Source organism: Myotis myotis, unplaced genomic scaffold (genome assembly GCF_014108235.1).
Source record: "Myotis myotis isolate mMyoMyo1 unplaced genomic scaffold, mMyoMyo1.p scaffold_m19_p_20, whole genome shotgun sequence".
NCBI classification, from domain to species: Eukaryota; Metazoa; Chordata; class Mammalia; order Chiroptera; family Vespertilionidae; genus Myotis; species Myotis myotis.
The window spans coordinates 12,970,142-12,995,196 of NW_023416325.1; the positions used below are offsets into that span (position 1 = coordinate 12,970,142).

The window sequence follows — 25,055 nt, forward strand, 5'->3', positions numbered from 1 at the left end:
CCTGATGGGGGCTGGTTCCTAAAGGCAGCACACAGTGAGCACAGCTCAGCCCACCAGGCCCCACCAAACGCCCTCCACACTCAACATTCCGGAAATGGTTAAAGGAGACACAAGCACTCCTTGGATCTAATTCTGGGAAGACCAGCCTCTCTCTGCCTCACCGGGACCCCAACCCTCCAGATACACAGAGCCTTTCATTAGTCCCAGTGGCAAGAATCTGGCCATGGTCACACACTCCCTGAGCCTGGGATGCTGGAGATGACAGCTGAGCTCCCATGCTGCCTGGCCCCACCCAGGACCTTCCACCCTCCCTCCCTGCAGCACCAAGGCCTGCAAAAGCAGCGCTCTGTCAGCCAAGCACAGCTAAGAGCCAGTCCAGGCACACATCCCGCCCTGCGAGGGCCATGCCGTGGGCTGAGCAGCATGCTTCACACAGGAGAGGTCAGAATGAGTGTGCCAGCCTCCAAGGGACAGGCATAGCCAGAGACACGCGGCGCAGGGGTGAGGAGGAGCACAGCAAGAAGGAGTTGGCCATTCACAGCCTTCCTTCAGGCCAGACCTTGGGCTCAGCTGCAGCCCTCAGGAGGAATCAGGGCATACAGTTTTCCTGTTGGGTTCCTGTCCTGGCCAGTGGGGACACAGGGCAGCCTCATACCAGCCTGCAGGGCTGTGGCCATCCTTACTGCCCTTCCAGAAGCCCCACTCAGCAAGCTGAGTGGAATGGAGGCCAGGCCTCCAGGGAGCGAGCATGCACTCTGCACCCAGCCCAGCCCAGCTCAGCCACAGACACACTGGGGATTTCCAGGTGCTACACTCCCTGCCTCCCTGAAACCAAAACTCACAAGAGTTTCCGTATGGTGCAGTGCAGGCAGCATGGGCCTGGATAAACGCTAAGGGACCTCAGATGAAGCAGACCTCCACAGCTGTCTTTCCCGGCTTCCTACACACCCAGTTGTTTCAGGTTTTGCTTTTCTACCTCAATAGGCGGGAAAGGGCAGAACCTCTCTGATGCCAGGTGAGAACAACCCCCTCCGCCCCCACCCGAGACATCCTGAGCAGCTCTCACACACCCTGTGGTCTGACCAAGAGGAGGAAGCAAATGTGGGGAGAAGGGGAAGGCCCTCCTGCTTTGGCAAGGACAGGCACTGCCTCTTCCCCATGTGGACTCAGACTAGAAAGGCCTTTCTGCCTCGCTATCTGCTGAAAATGAAAGCGGCATGCTTCCACTGGCTCGGAAGACGGAACAAGCAGACAAGGAAGGCAGTGCAGCGATGCGGCCTCTGCAAGACCAAGCCACGTGCACAGGGGCTGAGGAGCCTCCCAGGACCCCTGACCACCGTGCACCAGCCAGGAACATGCAGAGTCAGCTCTGGAAGATGGAAGAGCAGTGCAAGGGCTTTGTGACCTGAGAGGCCCAGGATGGAGTCCCCTGTTCTCCTCCTCCTCCTCCTCCTATGTGACACCAAGGAAGCAGACTTGGGGACTTTAAAAGAGCAGCGGTGGGAGGGCTGCACCCCAACCCACCACTGGGCAGAGCACTGGGACCACAGAACTGGTTGCTGAGATTCTGCAGCAGGAGCAGAACCCCCACTTCTCCCCAGAATCACAGAGCAAAAGTTACAGACAGCCATTTACCATTTTTATAAAAACTATAGATCCTTCATTCCCAAGGAAGCTTATGAGAATTTTGTCTGGCAGTGACAGAAGCAACCTGGTACAGAGAAGCCTGGCACTGCAGTCTCACGGAGTAGGAGCCTAAGTGCCCATCTTACTAACTGAACAGAACTGTTCTACCCTGACAAGTCAGTCCAGTGGGCTATGGGCCCTGGGACAGCACCCCCAGAGGGTGCCAGGGTCTCGGCCACCTCCACAGCTTTACACACACGTAGCCCAGTGAGAGAAGGGGGAGAGGTGAGGAGGAGGAGGAAACAGGCCAGGCCACATGCAGGAGGATGTCAGACTCCACCCACCACAAAGCCTGCTGATGTGCAGAAGGTGGAGACCCAGGGTGGCCGGGGTCTGTCAGGCACCCCTCAGCAGGAAAGCAGGAGGCGCTGTGATGACAGACATGACAGACCAGACACAGCTCCCAGAAGCATCAGCAGCTCCCCTGCCCGCAGAGCATGAGCACCACCACCTCATCTGTTCCTGCTGCCACAAGGGGGCTCTGGAAGTAGCTCAGGAGGACCCCAGACAAGAGGCCTCCAGCCCTCGGGGTGCAAGCCCACCACAGAACCAAACCACCTGCTGGTCAGCATCTGAGGGAGGGGTGGTTTCCCACCATCCAGCCCTTGAAAACTGACATCAAGGATAGAAAGTAGCAGGCTGACCAGGCATACCAGGACAAGAGCAGGGGATGGAAAGAAACTATGGCAACATACCTTGGCATGAGGGGACTGCATTTTTTGGTACATCTCCAAGGAATAATGATGAAGCCACATTTCAACAAAAACCTGCAAAAGAGTATTTATTAGCTGGTTAAATGAATTAGCAACAGTGTGAAGACTATTCAATGGAGGAAAGGACAGTGTTTTCAACAAATGCTGCTGGGAAACAGGATATCCACATGCAAATGAATGAAGTTGGATCCTTACTTAACACCATAAACAAAAAATAACTCAAAATGGATCAAAGACCTAAATGTAAGAGCTAAAATGATAAAGTTCTTAGAAGCACGGGGAGAAACCTTCATGATATGGAATTTGGCAATTATTTCTTAGACATGACTTCAAAAGCACAGGCAACAAAGGAAAAATAGACAAACTGGACTTCATGAAAATGAAAAACTTTTGTGTGTCAAAAGATATTATAGACCAGTGATGGCGAACCTTTTGAGCTCGGCGTGTCAGCATTTTGAAAAACCCTAACTTAACTCTGGTGCCGTGTCACATATAGAAATTTTTTGATATTTGCAATCATAGTAAAACAAAGACTTATATTTTTGATATTTATTTTATATATTTATATGCCATTTAACAAAGAAAAATCAACCAAAAAAATGAGTTCGCGTGTCACCTCTGACACGCGTGTCAGAGGTTCGCCATCACTGTTATAGACAGTCCGGCCAGTGTTGCTCAGTGGTTGAAGGTCGACCTATGAACCAGAAGGTTATGGTTTGATTCTTGGTCGGGGCACATGCTCGGGTTGCGGGCTCAATCTCAGTGGAGGGCATGCAGAAGGCAGCTGATCAATGATTCTCTCTGATCACTGATGTTTCTATCTCTCTTTCCCTCTCTGAAGTCAATAAAAATACATTTTTAAAAGTAATAAATAAATAAAAGATATCATAGAATAAAAAAGCAACTCAAAGAATGGAGGAAAGTATTTGCAATTCATGTATCTGATAAAGGATTAACACCTAAAATATACAGAGACTGCCTAAAACTCAGCAACATAAAAACAAACAGCACAATTAAAAAATGGGCAAAAGACTTAGACATTTCTCCAAAGATAAGACAAATATCCAATAGGACATGAAAAGATGTTCAATACCACTAATCATTAGAGCAACAAATCAAAATCACAATGAGATACCACCTCATATCCATAGGATGGGTGTCATAAAAAGAACAGAAAATAATGAGTGTTGGAGAGGATGTGAAATAACTGGAGCCTCTGTGCACTGCTGGTGGGAATGCAAAATGGTGCAGCCACTGTGGAAACAGTATTTTTCCTGTTTTTTAAAAAAATTTAACAATTACTAGATAGCCCAGCAATCCACTTCTGGGTATATACTCAAATGAATTGAAAGCAGGGTCTAGGAGAGCTATTTGCACATCCATGTTCATAGCAGCATTATTCATAATAGTCAATAAGTGAAAGTAAATCAAGTGTCCATTGACAGATGAATGGATAAACAAAATGTGATTATTTACATACAATGGGATATTACTAAATATCCTAAAAAAGGGAGGAAATTCTAACACATGCTATAACATGGATGAACTTTGAAGGTTCACTATACTAAGTGAAGTCAGTCAGTCATAAAATAAAATCATGATTCCACTTATATAGGCACCTAGAGTAGGTCAAATTCATAGAAATAGAGTAGCATAGTGGTTGCCAGGGGCTGGGGGAGAAGAGGAATGAGAAATTATTGATTAGTGGGCACAGAGCTTCAATTTTTCAAGATAAAAAAGTCTTGAGATCAATTACAACAATTTTAGAATACTTTAAAGTGGTTAAGATAGTAAACTGTGTATTTTACCATAATTCAAAAAAATAAAAATTAAAACAACCCTCCCGTTCTGTCCTATAAGCCCATGCCTTGGTCACCTGCCCTCCTCACGGCTGGCAGAACCCAGAGCCCACTCAGCTGGGTGCCAACTGAAGCACTGGGCCCCTCAGTGAACAGGGAAGATGATTCCAGATGCCCCACCTCCCAGTGCTGCTGACAATAACATGGAAGCCTCTAAAAACACAGCAACCCCCACGCCAAGAGTTATGTACCAGGTGGGAGGGACAGAACCCCATCTTATCCACTCCAGGTTGCCAATAAGCAATGTTGTGGTTGCCATCTCAGCCCCAGAATCCTGTGTCAGAACCAGACTAACCTCTCTCTCCACGGTGAGACAGCAAGGCCCGGAAGGCGGCCAGCGCTGCGCTGCAGGAGTGAGCCAGACCAAGCCTGGGGGACAGACTGACATGGGGCACTGCCACCTCCCCTGTGGGTTCCTAGTACAAAAGGGCCGGGGGCTGCCTGCTGACCAAGGTGAAGGCTTCAAAGGCCCTCTCTATTAAGCATCATAAAAATGTAGCCGGTGCAGGATTTAATATCCACATGACAGTGATCACAGGAACCTTCCCAACCACATGGGAGCGCGTCAGAAAGGTGGGGTGGTGAGAACATTTACTCAGATTTATTGTAAACTACAAGACTGGGCAGTGATTACATCACCATGAGAAAAACAAAACAAAACCCTGCACAGGAAATCCTGGGATGAAAAACACTGGCAATGAGATACAGGTTAGATAGGTGGGTCAATTTCTTCCCGCCTATTTTTCTAAATGTCACAGAAGGGAAATATTGACAATTCAGAAGCACCATCCAGCTCAGCGGCAGTCCTTAGGCCTCTGGCCCATGGGGTGGAAAGTGGTGAGCAGTTTATTTTGAAATGGAAGCAGAGCGGAGCTGCCTCAGTTCTCACCTGGAGTAGAGTTTCCGACCTCCAGATCTCATGGGAGGCAGGGTCTGCGTTCACAGATGTCTGATGAGATATATGTCGCTTCAGAAGACTGGTGTGGTGGAGGCCATAGGAAGCAAAAGGCATGGCTGGAGTCCTGAGGAAGACAGAGAAACAGGCCTTCATTAGGGGCAACTTGGGCATCAAAATCAATGACCACAATAACAATTACAACCTGTTGAATCATACAATGACTACCCAGCCCATGTGGATTTATACAAACAAATGGGAAGAGAATGTTCCCTAGTAAACAAAGAAGTGATGACATTTAAAAATTCATCACTTGGCACCATTCCATTAATAACTGATTTGGGCAAGGAGCACCAAGGGATGCTAACATTAAGGGATAAGTATACAGTTTCACAATATCTTCCCATTAAATTCCTCTTGTTAATTATTATTGGCACAAAGTACTTATTTAACTTTACAGCAGGAAAACATGGCCAACCCCCCCCCCCCCTTAGCCCAGTGATCAAGCTAATGTCGCCTATAATGGGGCACATGGACACCATGAGTCACCGCTGCAGAGCTCCTACCAAACAATGTCCAACCTGGGCCCGATCATAAGAAAATACCCGAGAACCCAGGTCCAGGGCACTCTGCACGCACCTAGACTGCATGCTACAATGGTGTCAAGGTCAGGAAAGATTGAGATCCAGTTGCAGATTGAAGGGGACTATAGAGACAACTGTATGTAGTAAGTGACCCTGAGCTGAATCCTACTCGGGTAACTGCCATTGATGGGATAGCTGGTGAAGCCCCAGTGGGGTCTGAGGATTAGACAGTGGCCTTGTAGCAATCCCTGCTCCCTGACTTGGAGAGAAGTGCTGTGGTTATGAAGGAGTGTGTACTCACTATTAGGAGATACACTCTGAAATATTAAGAGATAATGGGCATCATATCTATAACTTACGTAAAGGACCCAGGAAAAACATACAGATAGAGGATAAAAACAATTTAGAAATCTCTGGCTGAAGGGTCTATAGTAGTTCTTTATGTTATGCATAGCAACTTTTTTGTAAGTCTTAAATATGTAAAAATAAGCAGACAAAATCAGGCCCAGAAAACCATTTGGCAGCTGCAGTCTGCCTGTGAGAAGGCGTGATTCTGGCCCACCTCAAAGCCCCCTTCTCCTCTTTCAATCCCCTTTCCTTGGGGGCATCTGTCCGTATTTGTGAGCTTGGGGTATGGCATGTGCCAGATGTGGGGTGGGCTAGCATGTACAGGAAAGCCTGCCTGCAGCCTCCCAGGGAAGGAGTTGGGCCAGTGAGGTGGAGGAGGGTCAGAGGAGCACAGGCAGTGGCTGTTAGGGCAGGAGGATCTCCTGGGGAGAGCCAGCTAAAGGGCCCCGTTCACCTCCAGGCTGCACAGTAACGGCCTGCTCACTGACATAAAAGGCTCTCCATCCCAGGAACTCTGGCTCAGGCCAAGACCTGGCTCTCGAGTCACAAAGATTCCTACTACTTCATGGATCACATAACAATGTTTTGGTCAACAACGCTGCTGCTTCAGCAGCACATATACTAAAATTGGGACCATACAGAGAACATTAGCACCTCAGTGCAGGGAATGGATGTTGCATGTGGGGAGGATGCTATGGGCAGAACACAGCCCGTCCTCACAGCAGGGCCATGCAGCCACAGGGCCTGACCACTTCAGGGATGGTCACTGAAAACCAAAACAGACATCCTCCTTACCCCTGCACTCTAGTCTGTGCCATGGCAGCTGGGGTAGGGGCATCTCAGGCATAAGAGAAACTGGGGAGCCCTGGACAGAGTGGGCACCATTGTTGCATGAGCAGTGCTCAGTGACCAGGCTACTCCTTTGTAGAATAGCTAGTGGCAGGCACGGGATACCTCAGGTTCTGGCCAAGGCCAGGGTAGCCGGAGAGCCTTACCTGGGAGCTGGTGAGGGGCTGGGCCCCCCGGGACTGGAGGAGAGTGGGGGGAGCACGCTGCCTTCTGTGGGCAGGAACCATGATAGGTACCTGTCCACCAGGATGAAATAGGCACAGTCTGAAGTACGAACATGGAGGGCCCCGGGGAGTGGCTAAAAAACAAAACTCCAGTTAGTGGGTCGCGCTGGGCCCCACCCCAGGCTGCTGACCCCAGCAATCACACAAAAGCTTTGGGATGTGGCTGCTTCCCTGAGGCCAGCCCACACACACTGAGGGTGGTGCCAGGAGAAAAGCCCCCATCACAGGCAGCCTGACTAACCCTCAGTCCTACCCACCTGTGACCCCTCCACTCTGCCCCACTGTCTGGTAAGCACCTCCTATGGGAAGCCCCCTGACTGCCACTTAGGGTGCCTGTCACCCGACATCACCTGTCAAGTCCGCCCACCAGTCTATTGCCCTAAGTGACTGGAGGAGGGAGGAAAGGAAGACCCAGAGAAATGAGGCCGGAAGGGAAAAGGAGAAATGGAAGACAAAGCAAGGCTGGCAGCTGGCTCTCAGGCAAATTCCAAGCTCCCTTTGCTGGGTGAAAACAAGAGCCCAGGGCCACGCCCCCCACCCTCTCAGGGGTTTCCAGTAAAGCGAACTCTGTTCAGAGGACTCCCTTCTGTACCTTTTGAGTGATGAGGCTCAAAGCGAAAAAGAACATGTAATACTCGAACGGATCTGAAGGCAGGATCAGGGGACAAACGGCAGGGCAGTTGGGCCACCGCACCCCCACTGGCCCCACACTGTGCTGGCCACCCCAGCCTCCCTACCCACGGGGTCAGCAAAGGATACTGAGGGCCAGGTTCAGGCCGAGGCCCCCGGTGGGAGGGAACTGGACCTTATTGTGGTATAGAGGGCTATCAGGGACCACGTGCTCCTGGATGGATGCCTTCACGGGGCCCTGTGGAGAGAGGGAGGCAGGCTCGCAGGCAGGCTCTGGCTCAGTGCCCCATGTGTGCAGCCCTTTGGGAAGGCTGCTGAGGAGGCGGCCAGCACATGGACCCTGTTCATGGGAACAGCACTACCTTCTGCATAGTACTTAAGCAAGCTTTCACTTAGAATCTCTCATTTATATATATAAACGCATAAGCGACGGGCTGATGGGCTGTTAATTATGACACGCACTGGCCACTAGGGGGCAGACGCTCAACGCAGGAGCTGCTGAGTGACAGCAGCTTTGCAAAGTGCCCTCTCAACATTTTGGGACTCCTCGGGGGATGTTGGACTGCTGGTTTCGGCCCCATCCCTACGGGCCAGGCCAAGGGACCCCACCAGTGCACGAATCGGTGCACTGGGCCTCTAGTATCATCAGAAAGACCCACCAACAGCAAAGGCAGCAGCTGTGCACATTTATGAGCTTAATGAATCCCATCTCCTCTGCTTTTCATACCCACCGAGCAAGTCACCCGTTGTAATCAGTCACATGGCCCTGCCTATCATCTAGCCAGTAGCAAACCGGGCAGCATGGTGCCTTTCCCATTAGCAGAATTTGTGATGATCTTAAAAATTCCAATTTGTGATGCCTCCTTGACCCTGAACAGATACCATGGCATTCTCCTGCCCAGTGTGACAGCCCCTCTGAGCCCCGGCCCACCTACCACCACTGCAGCCACTGTCTGGGGTCTCTGCCCAAGCACAGCTTTCACCACAGGGCTTACTTACAGGCAGGTAGGAGACAGGAAAGTCAAACTTATAGTCTTCAGCTTGAAGTTTATATACCAACTTCATCATTGGGCCACTGAATATGAAATTAAGACAAGAAAAGCAGGCAAATGAACTGCAAACCATCTTGCTTTGATTTGTTTCTTAACTTTGAAAAATACAATGATTTAAAAGTGGGATCACCAGAGGAAACATCCGGCTCCTCAGGTGACAAACCTACCTACCCAGGGTCTAGAAATTCCATCGCAATGCTGTATTCGACAGGGCTCACACGTCCCTGTAAGGAGCGGAGGTTCCAGCCGATGAGAACACCGTCCAAGCTGCCGAAAATGCTCTCTACCAGCCATGGGAAGATGGCATGCAGCTCCTGAAACAGTGGGCGGATGAGGCCTTGGGCAGGCTTGCTGAGGACCAGAGCTCACTGCTGGGCTGTGTGCCAGCTCCGGTCCTGCATCTCATGCTGCCCACTTCCCTAGCTGGACCTGAGCTCTGAGCATGGAGGGCTCACTCCCTGGTTCAAAAGCCCACAGGACCAGCCCGGCACCCACAGGAACCCTGGCACAACAGTCCAACAGGAGAGCAGCAGCCTTGGACCCTTTCATCGTGGTTATGGGGCATATCAAGCAGTATTGTTTTATATGTGGGCCAGTTAAATTAGTCACCATATTTAAAGAGATCTTTACTAAGGGTGGCAATGTTCTTCTCAAAGTGAGCCCTTGAAACTGAGACTTGCTGTCATTTGGTAGTAACTCCTTGTCCAGGCCAGCTTCTTGAACTTACCTCACTTACTACTAATTGACAATTCTGGGTGTGATGGGAGCACACATTTTCAGTATTTACACCAGAGTTTCTCCACTTTGGTACTGTTGACATTTTAGGCTGAACACTTCTTTGTTGTGGGGGTTGCCCTGTGCATTATGAGACGTTTTACCAGTGTGGCTGGTCTCTACCACTTGATACCAGTAGCACCACTCCTCTGTGATAATTAAAAATGTCCCTGGACACTGCCAAGCATCCCGTGTGGGACAAAAGCATCCATGGTAGAAAACCCTGGCTTACATGTTCACATGTTTAAATGTATCCACATATGCGACAGTCACAATGCCGGTCAGGCCTCTGTGTAGGGCAGGGCTCAGAGGTGGAAACCAGGGACTATAAGAACATTTTTGAAGGATAGCATGAGACATGCCCCAAAGAGATGCTAGCAGAGCTGTACCTTTGCTGGAAAATCTTCTATGACTTTAACCAAGTCTTGGCACCGCTGTGCAAAGGGCTTATTTATTGTGTCAGCTTTCAGGCTAGCCTATAAGAAACCGAAAAAATATCATGAACATATTCATTTTGCAGCTTTTGATGATATTCTGGCTCGAGTCAAAACAGAAACCCAAGTGATAGGCAGGAGTGAGATACATACCACCAACCTGATTCCCCAGCACCTCATACATTAGGTCAGGCATATGTCAGTGACTTAAAGGATGCAACTGGAAGAGAGGCTGAGGTACCATGCCTTCTAGACAAGTAACTATCAGGCTTGCTTCCCAGCAGCCTCTGTTAGGCATCCCCAGTTACCTCAAAGAACTGCATATTACCAAAATAAAACTGACTTCTGCCTGACCCACAAGCAGGGGGTCAGCCCCACATTCAGGAGAGGCCCCTATGGGATAGGGCTCCCCTCATAGACCACAGAGTGTTCACCAAGTGTGTATGCAATGAACGGTAAATTCCTATAGGACTGCCCACCCATGATTTACACCACTGTGACCATCAGTAAGAATGCCCAATAAAATGAGGCTGTTACTTGTTGCTCTTTAAGCCCTTAACTAAAACATCTTTTATTTAGTGATAATGAACCTACTGAACCTTCATAACTGTAAGAAACAGGCAGGGATCCCAAGAAATCAGAAAACACCAATCAGAAAGAATAACTGCACCCCTATGTTCATAGCAGCACAATTTATAACAGGTAAGATTTGGAAACAGCCTAAGTGCCCATCAGCAGATGAGTGGATTAAAAAACTGGTACAACTACACAATGGAATATTATGCTGCTATTAAAAAAAAAAAAAAAGAACTCTTACCATTTGCAATAGCATGGATGGACCTGGAGAGCATTATGCTAAGCGAAATAAGCCAGTTAGAGAAAGATAAATATCACATGATCTCACTAATTTGTGGAATATAATGAACAACATAAACTGATGAACAAAAATAGATCCAGAGACAGAGAAGGATCAAACAGACCGTGGAACCTCAGAGGGAAGGCAGGCAAGAGTAGAGGATGGGGGTGGGTAAGAGATCAACCAAAGAACTTGTATGCATGCATATAAGCATAACCAAAGGACACAGACAGTAGTGGGGAGGGGAATTGTGCTGGGGGGCCGGGGGAGGGATAGTGGAAAGCAGCCAGGAAGAGGTTAATGGGGGGGAAAAAGGAGATATATGTAATACTTTAAACAATAAAGAATTTAAAATTTTTAAAAAAAGAAGTAATAAAGACAAACAAAAGGTAAAAAAAAGAAAGAAATAGGCAGGGACCTTGCAAGATGGCAACATAGGTAAATGCCTGTACTTGCTGCCTCCCACAACCACATCGAAATTACAACTAAAATACAGAACCACTATCATTCAGAACCGTCTGAAAGCTGGTTGAATGGAAGTCCTACAACTAGAGAAGTAAAGAAGAAAGAAAGCACATTGAGACTGGTAGGAGGGGCAGAGGCGCGGACTAGGATGGTCTGACACCCACCTGTGTCGCTTTTTTAATTGGGAGGGAGATCATCTTTGCGGAAGCTGCCCAAGAGGAGCAAGGGGTCCCAGCCCCACACCAGACCCCCATCCCATGGTTCCAGAACTAGGAAGATAAGTCCCTGTAACTATGGGCTGTAAAAACCAGTGGGGATTGTGTCTAAGAGACACAGAGGCTGCTGGAGACCCAGCTGTTCCTTTTAAAGGGCTGGCGCACAAACATACTTAGATTCAATACCTCTGAACTTCAGCACCAGGTGGCTCTGGAGGACTCAGACACATATGAGGAGGAACTGGACTGTCTGGCATCGGGGCAGGAACCAAGGGTGGCTTTCTCTGAGACGGTGCTTTCAAGGATCATTGTTCCTGTGCTGGGACCTCCCCTATTAGAGGGCTGACTGTCAGCCATATCTAGCAGCCCACACTGTTTGCTCTGCCCTAGGGATTCCCTATCCACGCCCCATTAAATTTGCAGCCCCACCCAAGCTGTTTGCAGCAGCTTTTCCATATGAATGTCCTGTCCTGGATCAGACTTCAGACTTTGCTAAAATCTCTCAAACAAGCGGCAGCTGGTGACAGCATGCCCCAAATCTACCAATAAAAGGCCCACGACCAGCATTAGCATGAGCCAAGCCTGCCTTGCTTCACATCTGGGCCTTGCCTCCTGCACAGCAGCTCTCCCACTGTCTTTGCAGCTGGTCCTCACAGCCAATTGGCCTGGAGGTCAACTCCTCCCAGAGACGCCAACAGCAATCAAGGCTCAACTACAAGACTGTACATACAGCACACACAGGGACACACTTAGAGTGTCCAGCTCAGGTGACTAGGGAGGTTGAGCCACTGGGCCCTACAGGACACCTACTACACAAGGGCACTCTACCAATTCCAGGAGACATAGTAGCTCTACCTAATACATAGAAACAAACACAGGGAAGCAACAAAAATTCAGAGACAAAGAAACACATCACAAATGAAAGAAGTGGAAGCAAGCAAACTACTGGATACCGAGTTCAAAACCACAGTTATGAGGTTACTCAAGGATCTTCATGAGAGTTTCAAGGGACTAGTGAGACTTGAAAGTCATTCAATGTCATGAAAAAGGGCCAGTCAGAAATTAAGCATACACTAACTGAAGTAAAGAACCACTTACAGGAATTCAACTAGAGAATTCTGAGATTCAAGTCAATGATTTGGAATATGAGGAAGCAAAAAACACCCAATCAGAAGAGCAAAAAGAAAAAAGAATAAAAAAATATGAAGCCGAAACCGGTTTGGCTCAGTGGATAGAGCGTCGGCCTGCGGACTGAAAGGTCCCAGGTTCGATTCCGGTCAAGGGCATGTACCTTGGTTGTGGGCACATCCCCAGTGGGGAGTGTGCAGGAGGCAGCTGACCGATGTTTCTCTCTCATCGATGTTTCTAACTCTCTATCTCTTTCCCTTCCTCTCTGTAAAAAATCAATAAAATATATCTTAAAAAAAAAAAAAAATATGAAGAAAGTGTAAAGAGTCTCTGGGACAACTTCAAGCGTACCAACATTGAAGGGGTGCCAAAAGATAAGAGAGAGCAAGAAATTGAAAACCTCTTTGAAGAAATAATGACAGAAAACTTCCCCTACCTGGTGAAAGAAATAGACTTACAAGTCCAGGAAGCGCAGATAGTGCCAAACAAGAGGAACTCAAAGAGGCCCACACCAAGGACACAGCATAATTAAAATGCCAAGGGTTAAAGACAAAGAGGGAGAAACCAAGATGGCGGCATAGGTTAACGCCGGAGATTGCTGCCTCGAACAACCACTTCAGAAATATAACTAAAGGACAGAATGAACATCATCCAGAACAACAGGAAGGCTGGCTGAGTGGAAATTCTACAACTAGGAGGAAAGAGAATATCATACCCAGACTCAGAGGAGGCGCAGTGCTGAAGTGAAATACTCAGGTGCGGAGTGCGCAGAGCGGGCTGGCGGCGGAGGGCGCGGTTGTTGTTTTCAATCGGGAGGGAGTTTCAGACTCTGAGCTCCAGATCCGGGCGAGTCTCTGGGGACCCAGACTCAAACGGGAGAAGCGGGACTGTCTGGCTTCGGTCGGAACTCGAAGGCAGCTTTCTCTCCGAGGTTGGCAGCGGTTGCTGGGACTCTAAGAGGCAGAGCCCCTAGGGACGGAACTGAGAGCTGCCATAACTGCTTGCTCTGGCCGCCCTGTAGATCCCCGGGGACCCGCCCCGCCCAAGCCCTGCGCAGAGCCATTTGCCGGATAGCCTCAGGCTATCGCTAGATTAGCACTGCCCTAGAGATCCAGCACAGAAGCTCTCCCACTGCAGACACAGCTGACTCTCATAGCCAGTTAGCCTGGAGGTCAAATCACCCCTGGTATTGCCGACAACAATCAAGGCTTAACTACAAGACTGCGCACAAAGACCACTAGGGGGTGCACCAAGAAAAGATATAAAAATGCGGAGACAAAGAAACAGGACGCAAATGTTAGAAATGGAAGATATAGAGCTCAAAACCACACTTTTAAGGTCTCTCAAGAACTGTCTAGAAGCTGCCGATAAACTTAGTAAGGCCCTTGAAAAGACTGGTGAGACCGCCGATAAATGTAGTGAGATCCTCAAGAAATCTAATGAGACCCTCGATGTTGTGATAAAGAACCAACTAGAAATTAAGCATACACTGACTCAAATAAAGAATATTATACAGACACCCAACAGCAGACCAGAAGAGCGCAAGAATCAAGTCAAAGATTCGAAACGCGAAGAAGCAAAAAACACCCAACTGGAAAAGCAAAATGAAAAAAGAATCCGAAAATACGAAGATAGTGTAAGGAGCCTCTGGGACAGCTTCAAGCGTACCAACATCAGAATTATAGGGGTGCCAGAAGATGAGAGAGAGCAAGATATTGAAAACCTATTTGAAGAAATAATGACAGAAAACTTCCCCCACCTGGTGAAAGAAATAGACTTACAGGTCCAGGAAGCGCAGAGAACCCCAAACAAAAGGAATCCAAAGAGGACCACACCAAGACACATCATAATTAAAATGCCAAGAGCAAAAGACAAAGAGAGAATCTTAAAAGCAGCAAGAGAAAGAAACCCAGTTACCTACAAGGGAACACCCATACGACTGTCAGCTGATTTCTCAACAGAAACTTTGCAGGCCAGAAGGGAATGGCAAGAAATATTCAAAGTGATGAATACCAAGAACCTACAACCAAGATTACTTTATCCAGCAAAGCTATCATTCAGAACGGAAGGTCAGATAAAGAGCTTCACAGATAAGGAAAAGCTAAAGGAGTTCATCACCACCAAACTAGTATTATATGAAATGCTGAAAGGTATCCTTTAAGAAGAGGAAGAAGAAGAAAAAGGTAAAGATACAAATTATGAACAACAAATATGCATCTATCAACAAGTGAATCTAAGAATCAAGTGAATAAATAATCTGGTGATCATAATAGAATCAGGGACATAGAAAGGGAATGGACTGATTATTCTTGGGGGGGAAAGGGGTGTGGGAGATGCGGAAAGAGACTGGACAAAAATCGTGCACCTATGGAAGAGGACAGTGGGTGGGGAGTGAGGGCAGAGGGTGGGGCGGGAACTGGGAGGAGGGGAGTTATGGGGGGGAAAAAAAGAGGAACAAATGTAATAATCTGAACAATAAAGATTTAATTAAAAAACAAACAAAAAAAAAGACAAAGAGAATATCTTAAAAGCAGCAACAGAAAAGCAGTTACTTACCTATGAAGAAGGAAGGGAGGGGAGGAGGAGGAGGAGGAGGAGGAGGAGGAGGAGGAGGAGGAGGAGGAGGAGGAGGAGGAGGAGAGGAGGAGGAGGAGGAGGAGGAAGAGGTAAGAAATATGAACAATAAAATGGCAACAAATACATATCAACAATTGAATCTAAAAATCAAAATAAATGAACAGAAACCTAATGAACAAAATAAACTGGTGAATAAAACAGAATTAGAGGCATGGAAGCATGGGACAGACAAATCTCAGAGGGAACGGGGGAGGTGGGGGATTGAAGAGATTAACCAAAGATCTTACCTATGGACACAGACGGTAAGGTGGTGAAGGCATGGGGTGGGGTGAGAACTGGGTAGAGGGAGGCAATGAGGGGCAAAAGGGGGAACATCTGTAACACTCTCAACAATAAAGATTAAAAAAAAAAAGGAAAAATGTAAAAAAGAAACAGGCAAGTTAAAATCCACATATGGCTTCAGCCAAGTGCTGACACTAATCATGAAGACCATGGCAAGGCCAGAAAGCATTCAGGACAAGAACTAAGGAAATCTACCTGAGTTCATGGGGTGTGTACCTTGACTACACAAAGAAAAAGAAGCCTCCACACACATGGATGGAGGTCAAGAGGAAATGTCAGAGTTTCAATGAAGAGGGCTTTGCCCAAGGATATCTAAGGCCTTGTCCAGCTTCAAACAAGGGTGGAGTCTATGGGGCCTCAGTCAGAGGTGAAGACTTGGGCTGTGTAGGTCACAGGTTGGATCTGTTGGCTCTAGTGCAGTGGTTCTCAACCTTGGCTACACATTAGAATCACTTGGGAATCTTTTTAAAATCCTGATTTCTGGGCCTCATCCTCTGGAAATTCTGTTTCTTTGTTACTAATGTTGTGGCCCCACCCCATAACAAAGAAACAGAATTTCCGGAGGATGAGACCCAGAAATCAGGATTTTAAAAAGATTCCCAAGTGATTCTAATGTGCAGCCAAGGTTGAGAACCACTGCTCTAGAAGGTAACCCAAGGGAGAATGTCCTTCCAAATAAATGTTTATCTCAAGTATCTTCTTGGAACTGAAATTTGAACCTTTCACCACTGATATCTGTCTTATGCTTAACTTCTCAGCATCATATTTAATATATATATGATAATCCTCATCCAAGGACATTTTTCCCAGTGATTTTGAGAGAGTGTGGAAGGGAGGGGTGGATGGAGGGTTGGGGGGGGAGAGAGAAACATCAATGTGAGAGAGACACATCAATTGGTTGCCTCCTGTACTCACCCCGACCAGGGCCGGGGATTGAACCTGCAACCCAGGTATGCACCCTTGACTAGGAATTAAACCATAACCGTTTGGTGCTTGGGCCACTGCTCTAACCACTTAGTACCCTGGCCAGGGCTCATGTTTAATATTTAAAGTACAGTCCTGGTTGCCCCCAGCAGAACAGTGTTCCTCCATCTTTCACTAATGACAATTATGATTATTACACATTTGTGTAAGGATTTACAAGACATAAAATTTGAAGGTATATCTTTTCAGTTGCTCCTCCCCATACCCTGGGTAGCAGGGAAAATGGCATTTGAATCAACTCGCCTTGTAGATGAGAAAACCAGGGCCCAGTGGTTGAGTGAACCCAAGGTCCTGCAGAGGCAGAGTCAAGCCTAAGGATTTCAACCCTGAGTCCAGTGTTATTTCCATCACATGCACCTTAAAACAATCACTGGAGCCCTCACCGGTTTGGCTCAGTGGATAGAGCGTCAGCCTGTGGACTGAAGGGTCCCAGGTTCGATTCCGCTCAAGGGCATGTGCCTTGGTTGCGGGCACATCCCCAGTGGGGGGTGTGCAGGAGGCAGCTGATCGATGTTTCTCTCTCATCGATGTTTCTAACTCTCTATCCCTCTCCCTTCCTCTTTGTAAAAAAATCAACAAAAGATATTAAAAAAAACAAAAAAACAACCACTGGAGAGTTCAAGTTGGTGGGAGGAACTCCCAGGTCCCTTAGCTTTGTTTTTTTTTAAATATTTTTATTGATTTCAGAGAGGCAGGGAGAGGGAGAGATAGAAACATCAAAGATGAGAGTGAATCACTGATTGGCTGCCTCCTGCATACCCTCTACTGGGGATTGAGTCTGCAACCTGGGCATGTGCCCTTGACCGGAATCGAACCCGGGACGCTTCAGTACGCAGGCTGACTCTCTATCCACAGAGCCTAGCCAGCCAGGGCAGTCCCTCAGCTTTGAACTGACACTCACACGGGCAGTTGATATTTACCAGTAGGAAGCTGGGCTGTTGCAGGTGAGGGAATGCCATAGTAGCCTCTGGTGGAGTTGAAAACGGCCGTCTTAGGAAACCACTGTGGAAAAGCAAATAAGAAATCTCAACATCTGCCAAACAGAACACTGTATCGTTTCACAATGCCCAGGAGGACATTTGTAGAACTCATCACATACTGCATTGCCATGTCCCATGTGTTATAGAATTGCCATTCTCACGCAGCCCCCACAGTGGCCAGCTTCAGAGACACGTTTGCGGTGGCAAATCCTTGGTAATACGTGGTAACGCTTGTATAGCACTTGCTATGTGCCAGGCCTGGTTCTAGGGCAGCGGTTCTCAACTTGTGGGTCGCGACCCTTTGGGGGGGTCGAACGACCCTTTCACAGGGGTTGAGTAAGACCATCGGAAAACACATATATAATTACATATTGCTTTTGTGATTAATCACTATGCTTTAATTATGTTCAAGTTGCAATGAAAATACATCTTGCATATCAGATATTTACATTACGATTCATAACAGTAGCAAAATTACAGTTATGAAGTAGCAACGAAAATAATTTTATGGTTGGGGTCACCACATGAGGAACTGTATTAAAGGGTCGCAGCATGAGGAAGGTTGAGAACCACCGTTCTGAGGCTCTGCATATATTTCTCATTTACTTCTCAGTGGCAGCCAGAATTCTAAAGCTAGCCCTCCAAGTGCCAGCCCCTGGTTATCCAATCACAACCATCTGGATATTGCTGTGAATTTTGCAGATACAATTTAAAGTGTCAAGTCAGTGGACCATAAAATACAGAGCAGCCTTGGCTGACAGCCAGCGAGGAAACAGGGACCTTAGTTCTACAACTCCCAAGAACTAGATCCTGACAGCAACCTGAGTAAGCTTCGAAGCAGATTCTTCTCCAGAGCATCTAGATAAGAGCAAAGCACCATGCTTTCAGCCTTGGACTGAGCAGAGTGGGAGCTTGCCTAGCTCCAATGATGGGTTACTGCTGGCTTTCCCTTGCACAGCTTTGCCTACTGGCCTGAGTAAGGGCACTGAGGTAGCAACTGACAACTTAATGTGGATGGAGAGGTTGGGTGCAAGGAGACGGTGTAGGCACCTGAGAAGCTGGCAGGAGACGCACATATCTGTCATTTGGCAATAGAAACACCTCCACGTTTTCCCCCCAACTCTTAAACTAGCGATCAGTTTCAGTTTTAAAGAAAACTTAAGACAAAACACCTCAGTCCTGAATCAAGTGGTCATGAGAACTATTCCAAAACTATCAAAGCAGCATAAAACCCTGAGTTGTTTGCAAAGGGCAGAGCTTTAGGACGAGTTGAAAGCCCCTTGCTCAGAGGAAGTCTGGACCAGGCAGGGGCTGAAGGAATGAGGCCAGAGGTGCCAAACGAGGGGTCTTTCCAAGGCAGGCAGGGCCTCTTACACAGGTCTCCGACCCTGCCCTGGTCTGGCCCCACCTCCACCCCCCATCACCCCTTCTGTGCTGTGCACCAAGCGTCTGCTTCATCCTACCACTTCAGCAACCCCTTTCCTCAGGAGCTGCTTCCGACCTAGTTTTGGGGTTTCTTCTGAGAGCCGCAGCCCTCAGGCATCGCTGATTCTGCCAAGGACTCCCTCTAGCTCAGCGGTTCTCAACCTGTGGGTCGCGACCCCTTTGGGGGTCGAACGGCCCTTTCACAGGGATCGCCTAAGACCACCGGAAAACACATATATAATTACATAGTTTTTGTGATTAATCACTATGTGGGGGTCACCACAACATGGGGAACTGTATTAAAGGGTCGCGGCATTAGGAAGGTTGAGAACCGCTGCTAGCTGCTCTGAGGGGCCGAACAGGCTCCCCTTTGTCGCTCACAGCTGCCCTGAGAAGCAGGCACTGGGCACCATGCCCCGTACCACGGAGGAGAGTGGCTCGGACAATGGGAGGAAGGCTCGGGCCGGGACCCACACCCGGCTCTTCTTCCTACACGGTTTGTTGAGTCCAAAGCTCAAGTTTCACTCGCAGCTTTCCTCCCTCCAACTCGTTCAACGAACGTTCACCGAGCACCCACCGGGACTGGATGTGTGAGCCGCGCGGGAAGGCGGCATGAGGGCGGAGCCCAGGCCCTAGGCTCCCCCGCCGGCCCGGCCGGGGCAGAGACGCGGAGACCCGGCCCGGGCTCGCGGAGGAACGAAGGCAGCTTCAGCGGAAGCTCAGAGAGGCTGCCGGGACCGTCGGGCGCGCGGCTCCCGCTACTCACCTGTGGAGTCTACAGCGTTCCTCATCTTCAGGGACTGGGGCTACCATTCGGCATCCGGCGCCAAGATGTCGTCATCAAACTGCGCATCGCGCCGCGCCACGCCCCCCTGGCCTGGCGGGAAACGCGCCGCCACCTCCGTTGGCAGCGACACTAGGGCCTCAAAAGGCGCGTGCGCAAAGCGAAGGCTGGCGGGTTTTAGGGGTTTCCCGGGTGTAAGTGCGTGCGCAGGGGAGGCCTGAGCTCACGCACTGTAAGCGAGACGAGGAGAGCGCGTGCGCGTAAGGAGAGGCTGTTAAGTAGGGCCCTCGGGGCGCGCCCCCATCGGGGCCAGGAGCCATTATACACTGTGCACTGACGGCCCTTCGTCCCGCAGGCATTTATTTACTGAGCGCCCACTGTATGTCAGGTACTGCGCTGGATGTTGCTCCTTAAGCGAGAACGACACATGCAACCTAGCAGGGAAGTCCTGATAGCCAAGGAGCGGGTCTCTTTGGCCTGCCACGGTCTCCACCACGCCTAACACACCGCCCGGCACGTAAATGTGGATCGAATGAAGGAGGAAAGACGGGCTGATCCCTGCCCTCCAGTGTAGGGCTGTCCGGAGGCCAGACGGTGACGCTGCACGGAGAGAACAGCCGGCGGGGCCAGTAGAGGGCGCCGTGGGAGCGCCCGGCGGGGCGGGACCGAGTGGGGCTCGCAGCTTCCCGCAGGCCCCGCAGATGGCGACGCCGGGCGCTGGACCCGGGCCCGGGTCGGGGCCATCCCCGGGGCTGGAGGCAGCGCTACAGAAGCTCGTGCTGCGGCGGAAGAAAGTGCTGAGTGCCGAGGAGATGGAGCTGTACGAGCTGGCGCAGGCGGCGGGCGGCGCCATGGATCCCGACGTGTTCAAGTGAGCGGGCGCGGGTGGAGACTGCGCGCTGGTCCGAGCCCCAGACAACCCGGCTCTTAGCCCCCGCCAGGCCACTGATCTGTGTAGTAGAGCCTCCCGTCCTTGTCGCGATCCTCTGGGGGCCCAAAGTAGAGTCGGGACCTTGACAAAGGTGACCCTCCTGGACCTAGTGCCAGTCTGGTAGCCATGCCCGCCCCGGTCTCGCCCGAGCAGATGGGCCGGGGGACCAGTAGGGCTCACTGCGCACCGCATCTGATCTCACCAGGATCCTAGTGGACCTGCTGAAGCTGAACGTCGCGCCCCTCGCAGTCTTCCAGATGCTCAAATCCATGTGTGCCGGGCAGAGGCTGGCGAGCGAGCCCCAGGATCCTGCTGCTGTGTCCCTGCCTACATCGAATGTGCCTGAGACCCGAGGTGAGCTGGGGTGCTCTCTGCCCCTGTGACCTAGGCGGCGGGGTGGCAGGGGCCAGGAGGTGGGCAGTGCCCGACACAGTGGGCTAAACCCTCAGTGGTCTGGCCTTTCTGTAGGTCTTCTCCCATGGCCCACTGGACCCAACCTAGCGCTCTCCCATTTGGGGCAGTCCCCAGCTTTGGCTTCAATGCTAGCCTTGAGAGAGCAGGTCTGGATCAGATGGAGGCAGAATGGGTGCCCCAACGTGGCCCAAGCAGGCTAGGCCTCATCTGACCCAGCCTCTTCTCACCTCATACCTCCATACCACAAATACAGGGACAAGACTGCTTTGGTTCCTGTTCTCATGGTGTGTACACTCTCCAGGGAAGTGCTCAGGGAGTGGGCAAGCAGAGAGGCTTTCCTACAACCCCCTCCCCTGAACCCACCTCACCCAGCTCCAGGTCCTGCCCAGGAGTCAGTGTGGCAGTCCTGGCTGCCCTGGGCACTCAGGGTGCAGAGGCTTGAGTGGCAGAGCACTGGGCTCAGGCTTGAGGGGCCTCCTCACGCTCAAGGATTATGAACAGGTGCTGGTGATGAGAATGTCAAGGCAGAGCTCCCTGTGTCACTTCTGCCCCTGATGACTGCCAGAAACCCTCTGTCATGCAGCAGAACCTCCTGGGCTGGCTCCTTGGCCAGAACACTCAGGCACTTACAGGCATCCTGAGAAGCAGCTGACACTGGAGTGGAGGGCAGGCTGGCCCCTTTGGGTGGGAGTGCCAGGGCCCTAGGCACTCAGCCCCCTTTCCTGAGAGGCACTGGGCTTCCTCACTGACCCATGCTCCATCTGCTCTCTTTGTGTCTCTCTCTGACCTGCAGAGGCCTCCTTTCTCTTTGCCAAGAACTGTAGCCCCCCTGCAAGGGCCTCCTTTTCCTCAGCCCTGCGGCCTGCGGCCTCTCCGGTTCTGCACCACAGCCCAGCTGCCATGCACCCGCCTCTCTCTCCAGGGCCCCCCGGTTCCCTCCGGTTCTCTTGCTGCCTGTTCTCTCCTTTTGCAGGTTGCATTTATTGGTTTATCTCTGGGGTTGTTGTGCTCTCTTGTTTCCATGGAAACTGCTGTGGCCCAAGAAAGCCAGAACAGCTTCTAGCTGCAAGGGCAGGGTCCTGCTGGCCATCTCTGCCACGCAGCTTAGAGACTGAAGACACAATTTCATGGTTTATTAAGAGACAACCTGCGGTACCCCTAACCCCCCAGAGACTAACTCTGCTGGGTGAGACTTGTGCTCTACAGAGGTGCCCCTGCCCCAGAGGAGAAGAGGCTGAGGGGCAGGGAAGATGCTACAGAAGACCTAATTCTGCTTGGCCTGGCCTGGGAGGTGCTATGGCGTCCGAGCTGGGCACTAGCATGTTGGGAGATGCTGTGGGGTGGCGGGGCTCATAGGGATACTTGCACACTGACCAGAATATTGGCATTTGTACCAAAGAAAATGTGGATGACAGTTCTCTTTGTATCTGTTTTTTGTGAGTCACTGGCCTTGTCAGATTTAAAGGCAGGCTGAGTTGACTCAGCTTCACCCCACAACATGCTCCTGTCTGCTCCCCCTCGGCCCTGGGTAACCTGTTATTACCTCTCTGTTGAATCAAGTGCACACAAGCACTTGAGTGTGAAGACCAGGGAGGCGAGGGAGAGGAATCCTGAACTGTCCAAGTTCCAGAGGAAGAACCAATGTAACCCTCCCCACCACACCGGGCAGCAAAGACCCCACTCTCTGAGGAAGTACTTTCCAGAAATTCTCTTAAGGGCTATCATAGCCCTGCAGGAATCCTGGGAAGAACTTAGTTGTCAGTCTTGGAGAGCATGGAAAGCGAGTCTGATGTTCTATAGAAGCCAGGATCTGCAGTTTCAAAGGCAGGTGCCTCTAAAAACAGAAATGATTTAACAGGCCCCTAAGAAACTTTGTTGCATCTTTTCTCCAACAACTCATAATTTCCCTAAGGCAGGCTATTTGACCCTGAACCCTGAAGGAGAGTAGGGGTCAAGCAGGAGACAGGAATGCTGGTCAGAGCCCACAGGGCAGACCTTGGCTGAAGCTGGCCCAGAATAGAGGGACTGAACTGGTGAGTGAGCCTGGTCCACCAGTACTTTTTGTCCCCTGGAGGGTCCTCTTAGTCTTACTGATGCTGTCAACATTCGGAGCTCAGAGAAGTCAACCATCTTACCTAATAATAGACAAACATGTAAATTGACCGTACCTTCACTACATTAACCAGCCAATCAGGAGAGTATGCAAATTAACCCAAGAAAGATGGCGGTTAATTTGCACATGTAGGCTCCAAGTGGGAGCGAAGCCTGACAGCCCCGGGGCTGGAGCAGCGAAGCCTGAAGGCTCCGGGGCCGGCTCCAGCCAGAGCAAAGGCCTGGGTCCCAGGTGCCAGAGGCAAACCGGTGCCAGCAGCCAAGGGAAGGGAAGGCCTATTGCACGAATCTCTTCATGCAACAGGCCTCTAGTTTAAAATAAAACTCTAGTCCAGGTGTGGTTACAGGTATGCCTGTCGTCTACACACACACACACACACACAACGAGAGAGAGAGCGAGAAAGAGAGAGAGAATAAAGTAAGCAAATTACTAATCAAGGAACAGACCAGTGTCTCTATCCGAGTGTGACTACCTAGTGGTCAGGGCAAGTCTTGAGCAGTCAAGCCTCTGCAGGACCCAACCTGAGTGAACCTGAGAGCAAGAAGCTTGACCACTGGATGTTTGCAGGACACTGAGGGAGGGAGGAAAACAGGAGAAAGAGCTTCCAAGATCCAAGTTCAAAAGCCTGACTTCATCATCTGTTGATGACGCCTGTGCGTCCAGTGTTGTCTGATGGGCTGAAACATGGATAATCCAGAGAAGAGGAGGGTGCCTTGGGGGGACAATGAGGTAGCAGCTCTACTGATAGGGAGCCCTCCTTGCTGCTGGCAGTGGTAGCTAACCACAAAAGCTTCCTAGGGCAGGAGTCATGAAGCTGAGCTTCCCTGCCCCTAAACTGACCATCGACACTCCCACCCCACCCCTTCATTCTAGGACACCCTCCAGGGCCTCCTGCACTCCGCCAAAGACTGCTCTTGGATGTGCCATTTGTAGGCAGTCTTTGAGCTTCAGAACCCTGGGCTGAGACAGGGTCCCCGACTGAAAGTACTGTGCTAGAAACATACTAGATGTAAATGTTGCTCAAGAAACACAGAGATGGCCCTTGCTGGTATGGCTCATGGATAGAGCATTAGCCTATGGACTAAAGGGTCCCAGGTTCGATCCGACCAAGGGCACATGCCCAGGTTGCAGGCTCGGTCCCCAGTAGGGGGTGTGAAGGAGGCAGCCGATCAATGATTCTCTCTGATCATTGATGTTTCTATCTGTCTCTCCCTCTCTCTTCCTTTCTGAAATCAATAAATTTAAAAAGATTTAAAAAAATAAAGAAACACAGAGATGCACTGTGATTGTGGAGTTTGTCTTGGTTCCTAATGATTGTTTTCTGTGTCTGCTCAGGGAGAAACAAAAGCAGCACTGCTCTTGGTGGAGGCCCCACTCTGGCAGAACGAAGCTGCCGGGAAGGATCCAGCCAGAGGATGCCCCGACAGCCCAGTGCTACTAGGCTGCCCAAGGGGGCAGGGCCTGGGAAGAGCCCCACTCGGAGCAGTACCTGAGCCAAGCAGACCACCTGCTATGAGCTCCACCAGCCTCCTAGCAAAGGTTATGCATGAATTCCCCCAGTTGATAATAAACCTTTTTTAAAAAAATTCATGGTCTATTCAAGATGTTTTCTATCACATTTTCAATATATTAAAGCACAAATATTTAGAATTAGTTCTGTTGCTCATCCTGGTTGTGCTACAGCTGAACTAACCAAGTGACTTAAACTAGTGACTTCACCCTCATGGGCCTCATTTCAACATGTTTTGCTTGAGACCATTCTTAGGGTGCTCAGGTGCAACGGGAGCAGGGGT

At 49.9% G+C, this 25,055-nt stretch overlaps 2 protein-coding genes across 13 annotated transcripts in view; one reads left to right on the forward strand and one right to left on the reverse strand.

The window, feature by feature from the left end:
- Positions 1–19,980, reverse strand: part of SMPD4 (sphingomyelin phosphodiesterase 4) — a 28,246-nt gene extending 8,266 nt beyond the window's left edge. For 3 of the 10 annotated variants that reach the window (XM_036353642.1, XM_036353638.1, XM_036353637.1), the window contains exons 1-10: positions 19,787–19,980; positions 17,536–17,617; positions 10,004–10,090; positions 9,012–9,154; positions 8,788–8,863; positions 7,918–8,026; positions 7,751–7,803; positions 7,081–7,232; positions 5,148–5,280; positions 2,382–2,453 (exon numbers count right to left, since the gene is read on the reverse strand). In XM_036353642.1, the coding sequence (XP_036209535.1) occupies positions 2,382–2,453; positions 5,148–5,280; positions 7,081–7,232; positions 7,751–7,803; positions 7,918–8,026; positions 8,788–8,863; positions 9,012–9,154; positions 10,004–10,090; positions 17,536–17,617; positions 19,787–19,833 (954 nt within the window). In that variant the 5' untranslated portion in view covers positions 19,834–19,980. Of the gene's footprint in view, positions 1–2,381; positions 2,454–5,147; positions 5,281–7,080; positions 7,233–7,750; positions 7,804–7,917; positions 8,027–8,787; positions 8,864–9,007; positions 9,155–10,003; positions 10,091–15,576; positions 15,625–17,516; positions 17,618–19,786 lie in introns of those variants that run through there. The other 7 variants (XM_036353644.1, XM_036353643.1, XM_036353646.1 and 4 more) reach the window with 7 other exon arrangements.
- A 101-nt stretch (positions 19,981–20,081) lies between these two features.
- On the forward strand, positions 20,082–24,850 carry MZT2B (mitotic spindle organizing protein 2B). Of its 3 annotated transcripts, XM_036353650.1 has the most exons (4): positions 20,092–20,675; positions 20,941–21,089; positions 21,943–22,122; positions 24,598–24,850. In XM_036353650.1, exons 1-4 carry the CDS (start codon positions 20,506–20,508, stop codon positions 24,753–24,755), a joined length of 657 nt encoding a protein of 218 aa, XP_036209543.1. In that variant the 5' UTR covers positions 20,092–20,505; the 3' UTR covers positions 24,756–24,850. The 3 variants fall into 3 exon arrangements, with proteins under 3 accessions (XP_036209541.1, XP_036209543.1, XP_036209542.1); XM_036353648.1 differs by lacking the exon at positions 24,598–24,850 and having other exon boundaries at positions 20,082–20,675; positions 21,943–24,403; XM_036353649.1 differs by lacking the exon at positions 21,943–22,122 and having other exon boundaries at positions 20,367–20,675.
- The last annotated feature ends 205 nt before the right edge of the window (positions 24,851–25,055 follow it).

Excerpts from the sequence above, each read along its gene's own strand:
- MZT2B (XM_036353648.1), top strand. The coding sequence starts at position 20,506 with ATGGCGACGCCGGGCGCTGGACCCGGGCCCGGGTCGGGGCCATCCCCG. Across the intron at positions 20,676-20,940 it reads ATGGATCCCGACGTGTTCAA|GATCCTAGTGGACCTGCTGA; the intron begins GTGAGCGGGCGC and ends TGATCTCACCAG. Across the intron at positions 21,090-21,942 it reads GAATGTGCCTGAGACCCGAG|AGGCCTCCTTTCTCTTTGCC; the intron begins GTGAGCTGGGGT and ends TCTGACCTGCAG.